This window comes from Myotis daubentonii, chromosome 8 (assembly GCF_963259705.1).
Source record: "Myotis daubentonii chromosome 8, mMyoDau2.1, whole genome shotgun sequence".
In the NCBI taxonomy this organism is placed as follows: domain Eukaryota; kingdom Metazoa; phylum Chordata; class Mammalia; order Chiroptera; family Vespertilionidae; genus Myotis; species Myotis daubentonii.
The window spans coordinates 69,818,064-69,832,214 of NC_081847.1; the positions used below are offsets into that span (position 1 = coordinate 69,818,064).

Genomic DNA, 14,151 nt, shown 5'->3' on the forward strand with positions numbered 1-14,151 from the left:
GGGTGATGGTGGAGATGGTGAAGTTGTTGGTGATGGCCTGGGTGGTATTGGTGGTTACCGTGGTGAAGGTTGTGATGATGATGCCAGTGGTGCCGATGCTAATGACACTGGTGGTGATGGTGACAGTGACAGTAATGGTGATGGCTACAGTGATCATCTAATGGTGGTGATGGTGAGGGCATTGGTGATGTGACAGTGACAGTGGTGAAAACCCACTTGTGCCAGATGTCCTCAGTCCTGATCCTGGTACCAGCTTGATCACCCCACGAGTCTCTCTCAGTGTGACTCCACTGCCTGACCTTGTCCAGCAGCAGGTGGGGGCCTGTCTAGGTCCCATATTGGATACCTGTCACCCTCCTCCTGCGCTCTTGCTACAGACAATCATGCCCAGCTCTCCCGGGCATCCCTAAGGATCCGAATCCTGGACGTGAACGACAATCCCCCAGAACTGGCCACTCCCTACGAGGCAGCCGTGTGTGAGGACGCCAAGCCAGGCCAGGTAACGCCCAGGGGCTGGGGACTGCAGGTTGCTGCCGGGACTGGCCAGGGGCTCCTCTATCCAAGCCCCGAGGGGGCTCGGCCTCACATCAGCCCCCTGCCCCTCCTCACCTTTAGCTCATCCAGACCATCAGCGTGGTGGACAGAGACGAGCCCCAGGGCGGGCACCGCTTCTATTTCCGCCTGGTGCCTGAAGCTCCCAGCAACCCTCACTTCTCTCTGCTCGACATTCAAGGTGAGTTACTTCTGAACCCCCAAATCCTAGGGTGCATGGAGGGAGGAGCCTAACTTAACTGCCTTCTTTCCACATTATTGATGGAGAGACTGACACCCCCAGAGGGTCAGCGTTGGTCCCAAGAGCACACAGAAAGTCCGGGCCAAGCTGGAGCTGTTGTTACCCAGGCCGCTGGTCAAACCCTGCAGAACAAGCAGCGGGTGGGTGGCCCAGTGGAGAGGGGGCATCTCAAGGGTAGAGAGTGATAGATGGAAATACACAGAGAGGCACTCCGTGAGGAGGGGGTGGGTCTGAGGCCAGGGCTTAAAGAGCCCCTAAGTGAAGGTTGATTAAGCCATATGCACACACCCACCCTTCAGCTTAAAAAGCGCTTTATGTCACTCACATTGCTCTTTGCATCCTCACAGCCACCCTAAGGTGGTTTCCTTAGCCCTCCTCCATTTTGCAGGTGATGAAACAGATTCTAAGAGGATCAAGGACCCGCCCAGGGCCCTATAGGAGTCGGTGGGGAGGCTGGGACTTGAACTCATGCTTGTCTCAGATCCAGTGTACTTCCTGCCTTAGCTCACTACCTTGAAAGGAAACTGCCCCGCCCAGCCTGACTGATCCCATTATGAGACGTGCCCCAGCAAGTTCCCCAAGAATTTGAAGTTTGAACCTTTGAGGAACAGACTGGGTGATCAATGGACTGGGAGTGAGGGACCTGGGTTCCTGCCCAGGCTCAGCTGGTGGCTCTCCATGCAATTCTGACAAGGTTGGCACATCTGTAAGCCTCAGTTTTCATCATCTGTAAAATGGGGGCTGACGTGCCTGCCACCTCAGGTGGCTAGGTGCCCCCAGGGAGATGCGGGCTGCCGAGGTGTATTGTGAGTACCTAGAACATGTTAGCTCCTTCATTCAGTAACTATTTATTGAGCATTTGTGTCAGGCACTGTTCTAGGCTCTGGAAATACATGGCAAACAAGATAAAAATCCCTGCCCTCTGGAGTCTACATTCTAGTGAGGGAAAATGAATCAAATAAATAATATGTTGGGGATATAAGTGGCTGTGGGAGTGGGAGGAATAATGTAATAGCCATAAGAGTCTAGACTTCATTTTGTTCAGTGCTGGCTCCTAAGTGCCTACAGCAGTGCCTGGCACATAGTAGGTGTTCAATAAAATGTATTAAACAAAACAGGGGGGAATAAAACAGGATAAGAGTGCAAGCTAATTCAAATCAGATGGTCTGGGAAGGCCACCTGAAGGAATCAGTAGTGAGTAGGGATCTAAAGGAAATGAGGGAGTGAGCCATGCAGATAACTGGACAAAGAATGATCCAAGTGGACAGAGCAGCAAGTGCAAAGTCCCTGAGGTGGAAACAGGCCTGGGATGCTCCAGGAACAGGAGGCCTGCCTGGTTGGCGTGAGTGAGTAACAGGACCAGGAGGAGATGTCAACAGATGTCAACAGAGAGGTGCCAGGGGCCCGACCATGTTGGTTCCTCTGACCCCGGAATAAGCCTGGGACTATCCCCAATACCTTTACACCCCTCCCCTCTAAAGGGAAAGACCTCAGGGGGCTCTGTAGCCAGACCCATCCATATTTCCAGGAGTCGTGTTAAAAACATTTTACACCTAGTGCACCCTAGAAAGGACACTGACCTTAAGTCACCTGGAGCAGGAGCCTGGAGCCCTGGCTGGGCCAGGCTTGAACCCCCTGTTGGCTTTGGTTGTGTCACGGTAGGGAGTGCCTTGGGGGGAAGGCTGAGGCCTCAGGGAAGGGGTTCAGAGTTGTGGCTTTTTAAACCTTTGTGGAAGTATTTCCATATTTTAACAATCGGCATAGCCCTGCCTTCTCATCATTCCAGCGGTATCCTGAGCAGGCCTCAGGAGACACAAATAGCCCTGGCTTGACCTTTCCAAATGCATGAGTCTTTCCAACCAAGGGGCCTGGGGTTCTGCCCCAAATGCCTCTCTTTGCCTGGAGGCCACCAGAGCTTCTACCTGGGGGGACCCCTGGTAGGAGCAAGGAAAGGTCTCCTCCTCCTGTCCCCCATCCTTCCCGCGGTGTGCCACGCCCCCTCCCCCTCACCGTATAAATATCCAGGGTGACAAACGGCTACCCTAAACCATCTGTTTCTTTGTACAAATTTGTAGCCAGTTTGGAAACATGATTTATAAATATTGCTTTTGCAGCCAGGGACTGACACTGATAGATGTCAGGCCAGATGGATGCATGCGGTGCTGGGCGCAGATTCCACCTAGAAGTCTGGGGTAGGGGTCTGGGCTGGCCAGCGGCTTCCCCAGCTGAAACCAGCCACAGCCCGGGAGGCAGCTCAGGGGTTCAGGGACAATGCTCAGAGAGTCCCTCTTTAAGGGTGAAGGAGTGGCAGGGACCAAAGCTCTCAAAACATATGTCTCCGTGGCCAAGACAGCAACCCTGGGAAACAAATGTCCCTCCCCTCTCCTCTGTTCTCGCTGGGAAATTTGAAGCTGAGCCAGAGCCAGCCACTCATTTTTCAAATCTGTCTAATTCTCGGTGCCTCCACCACCGCTATTATCTCACACCTGAAACACACAATAGCTTCCCAACTGGTCTTCTACATCCACTCTTGTATTTTACATTAGAAACTTCCTTGTCTGGAATATAGGCTCAGCAAGGGCAGGGGCCATGTCTGTGTTGTTCATTACTGTATCCTCAGGGGCTAGAATAGTCCTGACATGTAGAGGGTGCTCAATTAGTATCTACTGTTGAATGAATAAATGACCTGTCACTAGATCACTTAAAACCCACCAATCCATGGCCTCCCATTGCTTTTAAGAAATTAACCCAAATTCCTTACCATGGCCTCTAATACTTTCCATGGAGGGTCCCTGCCTCCCCTTCCAGCCTCAATCTTGACTCACTTTAGCCATCACCTTCATCCCTCCAGCCACAACGAACTGCTTTTGGCTCCTTGAGTGTATTATGTTTCTTCCAACCTCAGGGCCTTTGCATGGCTATTCCCTCCTTGAACTCATCATTCAGGGCTCAGCAGTAATATCACTTCTTCCAAGAAGACCTCCCTGACCTTCCAGACTGAGTCCAGTCCTCTGTTAGGTGCCCTTCCTATACTTTTCCTCATTAGCCTTCACCGTGGTCTGTGGTTTGTAATTGTAAACTAACTTGTCTATTTGATTAATATTTGTCTCTCACATTAGAATTTAAACTCAGACCCAGTACTATTGGTTTAGCTCTCTATTATCTTTCCCCCTCCCCCGTAATAGCATGGTGCCTAGCACATAGTACTCACTCAATAAAGAGTTATTGGATGGATGGATGGATGGATGGATGAATGTGTGGATGGATGAATGGATGATGGAAGGATGGATGGAGCAGTGGATGAATAGATGATGGATGGATGGATGGATGGATGGATGGACGGACGGATAGGTGGATGAATGGGTAATTTGGGGTGAATGGAAAAGGTAGCTATGCCAACAATTTCACTGGATAAATTCAGGTAAGTCACCAACTTCCACATATATAAAATGGGGATCATGTCAACTCTCGGTTGTAAGGATTAAACATTACTATGTGTTTAAAGTATCCACTCAGTCCTTGATGCATAGAAAGCATTCGATACATGCAAAGGAGTCCCACCCCATTCCCTCTTTTCCCCATCTTGCTCTTGAGCCTCCTTTCTTCCCCAGGGGAAGGCCGATGTTTTCACAGCTGGGGTTAACTACACCTTTGACAGGAGGGATAGAGTGCAAGCCAGAGCTCGAGGAACTAACCAAGGACCACAAAAGTTACCCCAAAAGTTGTGGTTCATTCAAGCATCGCTGTTCAAGTCTGGCTCGGTGCCAGGAAAGAGACAGGCACTCGCTGCGGTACCACAGTGTGACAAGTGCTGAACAGAAGTGTGCATGGCACCTGCATAGTCAGAGCAGAGAGAGGGGAGTCATAAATCCTTCCTTCCCAGGGAAGCGGAGAAAGGAGGCCACAGAAAGGAGGTGACATTTAGCTGGAGCATGACGGATGAGGAATTTGCCCAGGCAAGGAGGTGGAGAGGGCGTTGCAAATAGCAGGGACTTGGTGAGTGAAGGACAGAGCAGCCTAGACAGAGCGCGGGCACTCCGTGCAGCCCCAGGAACATCGGGATGGGCGCGAAGAAAAGAACCACAGCATCTATTGTGAGTTTCTGTGTGCTGGGAACTATTCTAAGGGCTATGCATGCATTTTACCATTTAATCCTCACACCCACGTGATTCTATTTTCCTCAGCTACAGATTAGGAAACTGATGTCCAGAGAAGCTAAGTTTCCCAAGCTAGTAAATTGTCAACTTGGCATTATTTTTAACATCTTTGTGGAAATTTTCAAATGGGTGTAAAAGTGGATAGAATCATATCACAAACTCTCATGTGCCTATCACATGAGCTTCAGCCGGGACCAATCTTATTTCAGCTGGATCTCTAGTCCACTTCCTAGAGGTGCTCAAGGTCACACACGGCCCTCCAAAGGCTTTTTCCTGCCTTGTACCCATTATGGGGAAGGCCAGGACGGGGCCCTGAATTGGGGGCTGCAGAGAGGCTGGGTTAACTGAGGCCACAAAGGCTGGGAGAAGGACCCAGGCTGCCAAAGTCAGAGGTCAGTGAGACCAGCTGCAAGACTGGAAGGGCAGGGCCCCCTCTTGTGGAGTTGGCTGTGAAGTGTGGGGAGTGGCCAACTGGGCTCTGAGTACTTCTGTACCACCATGTTGGCAGCGATCAAAGTGATGAAGGCCCGGGGATGGCCTGACCCATCCAAGAGAGGCGCAGAGGAGGCAGAAAGGCCAGGGGAAGTGGGTACCACACGTGAGCCCTTGTTCCAAGACCAGGCACCCACCCCAGGCCTGCTGGCATTCCTAGCAACAGGCTACCGCGAGGTAATGAGCACGTGTGTTAGTTCCCCGTCCTCTCTGGCCACATGTGTTTAAAAAAGGAAGGAGGTGGTTGAGGGAGCTTTGGCATGAGCAGGTCCTCTTACCAGGCCCTGGGGGCCACGCCCCAGCCCTCCAGGCTCAGTCTCTCAGTCTCCGGACAGAACACTTACGCAGCCAAAGGCAGCTGCTAGCCAGTGTCCCTGGTCTTTTCTGATGACCCAGGACTTGTCAGGGCACAGCAAGCCACAACCCAAGGGCCACAGTTCCCCAGGGTCAGGATGCATTGGACAACTGGGGTGGGATCCGGAGCAAAAACAGGCTGTTGAGACAAATGGGGGGGGGGGGGCGGGGGGGAAACACCATAGCCAGGGACAGGACCTTGGCCCAGCTGGGGACAGAATCTTGGAATAGCTTGAATAAGAAAAGAATCTTGAGATGGCTGGGAATAGAATGTTAGGACAGCTAAGGACAGAAGTGCTGGCTATATGGCTGGGAACAGGATCTTCGGGCAGCTGGGGACAGAATTTGGGGACAGCTGGGAACAGAATTTTAGAAGATCAGGGAATAGACCCACAGGTCAGCTGGGAGGCTGTAGCCTGGGGCATAGGGAGGCAAACCCGGAGGTGAAATCAAGAGGTGCCCGGGACAGGGGACGCTGAGCCTGGACCTCAGGTCACGCGCCCCTCCCTTTTCTGGCGCAGACAACACGGCCGCAGTGCACACGCAGCACCTGGGCTTCAACCGGCAGGAGCAGGACGTGTTCTTCCTGCCCATCCTGGTGGTGGACAGCGGGCCGCCCACGCTCAGCAGCACGGGCACGCTCACCATCCGCATCTGCGGCTGCGACAGCTCCGGCGCCATCCAGTCCTGCAACACCACGGCCTTCGTCATGGCCGCCTCCCTCAGCCCTGGTGCCCTCATCGCCCTGCTGGTCTGCGTCCTCATTCTAGTCGGTGAGTCCACTGAGAGCCACCCCCCGCCCGCCCCCCGCAGTGGCCCCATCCTGGGCCTGGATTTCCTTCCCTGGTAGTCCCCGTGGGGCCTCAGTTTCCCTCTCCATACAGGGAAGGGCTGGCTTGAATGGTGTCCAAGCTCTAACATGAAGTTCCCATGAACAGTCTTCTCAGTGCGGAGCAGCTGACGGTGCCAACCCCACCTGAGACAGCCGTGCTGCCCCACCCTCTACACAGGCCAGGCGTTCCCTGATTTTGAAAAACCAAGCATGTTTTTAAAGATTCTCTCATCCGTTGTCCTATCTTATTCTCTATGTAGTAAAGGGCTCTTGTGAGCCTCACCACCCCTACCCCTCAGCCAGGTGTATTATCCCCATTTTTCAGATGAGGAAACTGAGGCTCAGAGAGGTTTAGTGGCTTGCGTAGGATGCACAGTTAGTCCGCTGACTTGAAATCACGTCTTCGCACCCTGTGTTCCCTGCCCCTTTACCCCACCTGCTATGAATCTAAACTGGGGCCAAAACCTTGGGGCAGCTGGGGCAAAATCTTAAGAATTTGGGGTCAAAATTTACTCTGGTGTCAGTTGCACCCGTAGCCCATTGAACCCCAACTATGTTCCCAGTGAAGAGGTCAAGTTCCAGGAGCTAAACTGATTCAAGTGGCCATAATGCCGCCTTTCACCCTGGTAGCAAAAGGCCCCATCTCAGCCCTGACTGCTGGGCTTCACGGAACAGTGAGAGCTAGCGGGACTCAAGGGAGGCCCATGTTGCAGATACCGGCTTTGCTCAGTTCCCTGGGAGATGTCGGCTGCCCCCACCCCTCACTGCCTACCACTCGTATGGCCACTGCCCACCCCTCTGAGGACCAGCCTGTGGCCAAGCTGCCCCCCCTCAGGTCCCTGCAGAGGCCCTGGACAGGCTTCTCCTAGCTGGGAGGCCCCAGTCCCCCTCTCTCCCCTCCCCAGCCCATGGCTCAGAAACCCTTTTCCAGAGGGTGCACTTTACAGCGGTCTCATTTTCTGAGGCAGTGCAAACAAATTTCTGCCTAATTGCCCACAAACGAAGAAAGTGCACATCAGTGCTCTAAAGGTGACGGCAGAATCACTGATCGGGCCTGGCACATCTGTCGCCTGCCGCCTGCGCTCCCCACCATCTGCTCTCACGGGCATCCCCCTCCGCAGCTTCCAGCCTCCAGCTCCAAAAGCCATCCATCCATCTTGCCCACTTCCCTCCTGACACCTCCCCTCCCTCCGGGCCTCTCCTTGGCCCCGTCCCCTTCCCTGTCATGAGCCACCTTGTTAGGCCATGAGCCAGCACCCGGCTTCATGGCCCTAACCGCTGACTCTGGCCACTGGCGCTGCTGGAGCTGTTTGGAGCAGCAAGAACAATCCAGGGCCTGGCATAGTACCCAGGGCATCTGTCCATCCATCCACCCACCTATCCATTTAATTCTCCCCTTCATTCATCAGTTTCTTATTTATCCACCCAGCGAGTTCCCCCTCTGTGCTGAACTGTTCTAGGCACTGAACTCATCAGTGAGCAGAAGAGACCAAAAGCCCTGAGTAACTGGGAGGTCGGGGTTGCCATCACTGCAACGAAGGAGACTGAGGGAGAGGAAGGCGGAAAGAGTGTTAGCTCACGTGTGGGCAGTTACATGTGAGATTCTCTCGGTCAACCCAGAGGACTGGTTAAATAGGAAACAGGACATACAATCTAGGTTTCAGGGGAGAGGTCCAGGCCGAGTTTGCAGCACAGGATTTGCCAGCCTCTAATGGAGCTTTTATAGCTCCAAGAGGGACTGCGGGTGGAGGTCCAAGGACTGAGTCCTGCGGCATCTGAGGTTAAGAAGTCGGAGGGGAGACGCCTGCTCTGATGGTTGGGACCAGACATGGGAGGAGGCAGAGAACAAGGAGGGCGGGAAGTCAAGTGAAGAGAGCCAAGAAGGGCCGATTCATTCATTCACTCTTCCTTTCACTCGCCCAGGTTTCCATCCTCATTCAGTCATTCATTCAACAAGCGCTCCACGTGCTCACTGCACGCCAGGCCTGAGCAGGTTGGGGGAACATTGGCCGGTCCTCCAGGGGAGCGGAGCGTGTGTGCTTGGGGTGTTAGCCCCGCAGGGCGGGCGGTGTGATGGAGCCGTGGCTCTCACACTGGTAGACCTGGAGTGGGACCCGAGCGTTCCCATTTCTAAGGAGCTCCCAGTAGATGCTGGCTGCCGCTGGTCCAGGGACCGAGGTTTGAGAGCCAGTGTGACGGAGGGCGGAGCTCCTCACCGAGGGAGCTGGGAGGTGATGGGCTGGAGCTCTTCCGGGAAGGGCTCCTGCAGGAGGCGCTTTGACCTGAGACTCCGGAGACTCGGAGGTGCTCAGGCCTCCGGAGTGGGCAGAGGAGGGCGGGGTGACAGAGGTCAGGGCCAAGGACATTCCTCCACCCTCAGCTGCTCCCTTCCACACCCCAGCACCTGGAGACCTGGGTGTGTCTCTTCATGGAGCTGAGGATGAAGACCCCAGAGGCTGGGTCCAGCCCCCAACACCCATGAAATTCCCACACTGCCCCCGGTGCCCCGCGGACTGGTGGTCTGGCCCCAGTGCCGCACCCCCGGAGGGAGAGAGCTCCCCGCTTATCCCGGCAGCCTTAGGCCGGCTCCCCGGGTGGGAGGGGCCCTGCGCGGCCCTCACGCCCCTTCTGTCCCCCACGCAGTGCTGGTGCTGCTGATCCTCACCCTCAGGCGCCACCACAAGAGCCACCTGAGCTCCGAGGAGGACGAGGACATGCGGGACAATGTCATCAAATACAACGACGAGGGTGGCGGCGAGCAGGACACCGAGGCCTACGACATGTCGGCGCTGCGGAGCCTGTACGACTTTGGCGAGCTCAAGGGCGGCGGCGACGGGGGCGGCGGCCCGAACGGGGGCAGCCCCGCGCCCGGCCTGCCCTCCGAGCGCCACGCGCTCCCGCAGGAGCCGCCGAGCCCGCCGCCGGACTTCTCGGTGTTCAGGGACTTCATCGGCCGCAAGGTGGCGCTGGCGGACGGGGACCTGTCGGTGCCGCCCTACGACGCCTTCCAGACCTACGCCTTCGAGGGCGCGGACTCGCCCGCCGGCTCGCTCAGCTCGCTGCACAGCGGCTCCTCGGGCTCCGAGCAGGACTTCGCCTATCTCCGCAGCTGGGGCCCGCGCTTCCGGCCCCTGGCGGCGCTCTACGCCGGCCACCGCGCGGACGACCAGGCCCCGGCCTCCTAGCCCCTTCCACCTTCCGTGGCCGCGGCTGCGTGCCCCGCCCAGGACCCCACTGGGCCCGAGGACACAGCAATTCCCTGCCTCGCCCTCTTCCCCAGCCCTCCCAGGGCGGCCGGACGGGAGGGGCTTGTTGGGGGCTGATTCCCAAAGCCCCGGCAAGGGGCGTCGGGGTGCAGCTTTCGGCCCAGAGGTGCGAGAATTATGATCAACGTTATTAAAACTGCCGCGAGACCAGGCACTGCGTGGATCTGGGGTTAGGAAGGGAGATCGGGGTGTCATTGCTGCGAGAAGGGGCGGGTTACTCACTCCTGGCTTGGGGGAAAACCCTGGGGGAGGACGCTGCCAGGTGCCCCCCACAGGTTTCCCCCATAAGAGTTCAAAGGAAAGAAGGGCTGTTCATTTACTAAGCGCCTACTGTGTGCTGGGATACTGGAGAGTCTATCTTAGTCGTCACAGAGACCATGAGGTGGGACCCCGCGGGGAACAGCTGGAGAAAGCCACCCGGCACAGTGGCAGTGAGCTGTCCAAAGACACCCGGTCCCTGAACAGTGGGGCCCTTGGTACTTGCCAGCTGCCTGGCCTCTGCAAGTGGCCCCGCTTCTCTGGACCACAGTTTCTAACTGTCAACTGAGGCTAATAACAGAACCTACCCGGAAGAGTTGTGAAGATAAAAGGGTTCAGAAGTCAAGGGGTTAGGACAGTGCCTGGCACATAGTAGGTGTTCAATAAATGTTAGCCTTTGATACTATTACTATCATTGTCGTTATTAGAAGCCCAGCATGTCTGCCTCCCAGGTCTGAGCTCACTCCCTCACCCCAGTGGCCCTCCCCCTTTCCCAACATCTCCAAGGGAGGAGGAACAGGTCCCAAATGCCTGTCATGCTCCTGCCCTGACTGGGGAATAGGGATGTTCCAGGGACTGCAGAGACTTCCGGAGCCGCAGGCAACATGGGGATAGGGCACCTGCCAGGGGTGCCGAGAGAGGACAAGCGGGGTGGCTCTAGGACTTGGATGAGGTGGGAGGGTTGGTGGAAGATGAAGGGATCAGAAGCCACTGAGTACAATGGGGACCTTATCTATCTGGTCCTGGAACCCATCAGTCTCCCCATTCATGGACCCCCAAGTTAAAAACCGAAGGGGCTAAGTCATCTCTAAGCCTACAGCTCTAAAACCATTTGATTATAAGATACAGGCTATTTGTCTTTCCACCCTACTCCCAAGTGATTCATTCATTCCACACTGATCTGCTGTTAATGCCACCTCCTGGTACCTGGGCCCCCTTCATCGCGGTCCTCAACTCCTGACGCCTCGGTTTCCTCACCTATAAAGCAGGGCTGATGACAGCACCTCCCTTAAGGATTGTTAAGAGGCTTAAAAGAGATCATAAATGTTAAGCTCTAATCTCAGTGCCTTCTTGACACATTATTGAATGTGATCAATAAGTACTCATTAGCTTTATTTTTTCACCCTCCCATCGAGCATTCATTCATTCCCTCTACTGTGACAGATCCAGAGATGGCCATTATGTCCTGAGTGCCTTGTCTGTATTATTTCATCTAAGTAGATACTGTCAGCCCCGGTTCACAGGTGAGGAAACTGAGGCTCAGAGAGTAGTGACTCACCCAAGTTACACAGATCTTGTCATTCCTGCCTTCCAGTAACTCAAGGAGGCAGTGGGCAGAAGTAGCCAATAATAATGCATTTGGTAAGAGTTGTAGCAGAATTAACAGAACAAGGTCCTGGAAACACTGAAAAAACAGTTAAATGATTTCTGGAGTGCTTCCCAGAGGAGGTGACTCCACCTGGATCTTAAAGAATGAGTACAAGATGTATGGTGGACCCAGCAAGCAAAAGCATACCAAGCAGAAAGAAGAGTATCTGCATAGGTGGGAGGGGCGGGGGGAGGGGTAAGAGGCAAGAAGCATGTGATGGCTTTAGGAATGGTGTCGGTCCCAGGGGCTGGATCACTGCGTGGAGTGGTGAGATGTGAGACAGGGAAGGCCGGTTGGAGGGAGGTTAGGGAAAGAACTTGAAGGCCAGGCCAAGAAAAACTTGATGCTTTGCTCAAGTTGAACCTGTCTCCGAAAGTCCACAGAGGGTGGCCAATGGCAGGGATATGGGGTTTGTGTGGTAGGCCCCAGTCCGGATATTGGGACCCTCCTGGTTCCTGTAGCGTGTGCTATGAATGGGTACAGAGTTAAGGACCGATGGGGAGATGTGCGATCTCTCCCACCCATGTGTGCCCAACTCTCACACATGAATCCCAACACCGATTCACAGGTTGGTTACGACATCTCCTTTTTAGAGGGGAGATCGGGACCCAGAGGAGTGAAGTGACTGGCACCCATGGAACAGGCCTGGGACAACACAGGGCTCCTGCTTCTCCACTATTCCCTCCACACCTGCCGGTTCCTTGACAGATTCTGACTCTGCCAAGAAGCAGGTTACAGGCAGGTTAGGTGTCCGGGACATAGAAACATGGAGTCACAGGACATGCTGTCCAAGTCCCACACACGGAGAATGGCTTCCCCAAGGCCACTCGGAGTTAAAGATCTTGCCGGAAGTAAAGAACAGTATTCATCCGATTCATCCTCTGAGCCTCTGGCTCCGCCGTTTACCAGCTGTGACTTGGGACAAGTGACTGTGGACCCTCTCTGTCTTCACTTCCTTGTGCATGAAGCGCACACGCTCAGAACCCCTCCGCGGGGCTGTGGTGAGGATACAGTGCGGTAAAACGCTGACACTTCCTGGGCATTTCCCGCGTGCCAGGCACTGCTCTAAGCACTTCGCATGAATTACTCATGTACTCCCCCCACGACCCAGTGAAGTGGCCCTCGCTTTAGAGGTGAGAAAACGGAGGCCCCAGCCAGTTTTGCTCAGTGGCTAGAGCGTCGGCCCTCAGACTGAGGGATCTCAAGTTTAATTCCAGTCAAGGGCATGTACCTCAGTTGCAGGCTCCATCCCCACCCCGGTCGGTCCATGTGGGAGGCAACCAATCAATGTGTTTCTCTCACATGGATGTTTCTCTCTGTGTGTCTCTCCCCCTCCCTTCCACTCTTTCTAAAATTCAATGGGGAAAAAATACCCTCCGGTGAGGATTAACAAACAAAATGGTGAGAAAACGGAAGCACAAAGAGGTTAGTAACTGTCCAGGATCAAACAGCTAATAAGTGGAAAGACCGGGATTTAACCAGGGCGCTCTGGCCCCCACACGCACGCTGCGAGCAGCACACACCGGGCCTGGCACACAGCACTGAGCTCGTGGCCTGGGCGTGGCCGATGTCACTGTCGCTGTCTGCGCCTGGGAGAGCTCGCTGCTGGCCTCACTGACCTGGGGAGGTCCTCGGGGCTCTCCGTGGTTTCTGCCAATTCCAGGGTGGGGTGTGGAGGGAAAGGCAATGCTTCCCAGTCCCCTTTGTTCCAGCTCCTGCCCTCGCATGTCCATTGGGTCCTCGCCAACCCGGCAGTGCAGTCCACTGAGTCCAGCCCCTTCGCTGAGTTCTATAAGGTGCCCGCTGAGGCCAAGCACTGTGTGAGCTTTGTACACTTTTCTGATAGTTTGGGGTCACAGAGAAGGGTCTTGTGAAGGACACAGCCTTTGGCCACCTGTCTGGTTGGTTCGCGTCAAATTCCAAGTCCCCTCCCTGTGCTCTGCAGAGAGCTGGGCACCCCAACTCCATCAAGGAACTCAGAGAACACAATGTCTGCCCTCCTTACAAGGCACCTGGACGACAAAAAGAAAGCATTTTCCTCACCGTTATATGGGATAAAAGAGTATTCAGGTGATGAGCCAGAATTAATGTATCATTGGCTCAAAGTTTAGAACCAGCGGTATGAATGACAATGACATCATGGTAGTGATGGGGACAGCACAGCGACAGAGGGCTTGCTGCGTGCGTGTGGGGTGCAGTTCTAAGCACTGTACGTCACTCCTACTCATTCGGCCAAAACCATGGAAAGTGGACTGGATGTTTACTGTGTGTAGCGCTTTACATAAGTTGCCTTGTTTCATTTTCAGCAGGAAAATCACTTGCCCTGTTTTGTAGATGAGGGACCCAGTGCTCACCGATGAGGAGGACTTGCTCAGAGGCATAAGAAAGCTTGTAAGGGTCACACCCCACATGAGTCTGCACAGGACCAAGATGACTACCTATATATTGATTGATTTGAGAGAGAGGCAGAGAGAGGGAGAAAGAGACACTTCGATGTGAGAGAAACATCTATCCGTTGCCCCAACCAAACCCACAACCCAGGTATGTGCCCTGACTGGGAATCACATTGGCAACCTCTTAGTGCACTGAACAACGTTCGACCAACTGAGCCACTCTGGCCGGGCGACTGT

General features: G+C 54.6%; 1 protein-coding gene across 2 annotated transcripts in view; it reads left to right on the forward strand.

Moving 5' to 3' along the window:
- CDH22 (cadherin 22) overlaps positions 1-10,558 on the forward strand; it is a 124,112-nt gene extending 113,554 nt beyond the window's left edge. For both annotated transcript variants that reach the window (XM_059706880.1, XM_059706879.1), the window contains 4 exons: positions 378-499; positions 616-733; positions 6,318-6,569; positions 9,272-10,558. In XM_059706880.1, coding sequence (XP_059562863.1) covers positions 378-499; positions 616-733; positions 6,318-6,569; positions 9,272-9,813 — 1,034 coding nt within the window. In that variant the 3' untranslated portion in view covers positions 9,814-10,558. The remainder of the gene's footprint in view (positions 1-377; positions 500-615; positions 734-6,317; positions 6,570-9,271) is intronic.
- The last annotated feature ends 3,593 nt before the right edge of the window (positions 10,559-14,151 follow it).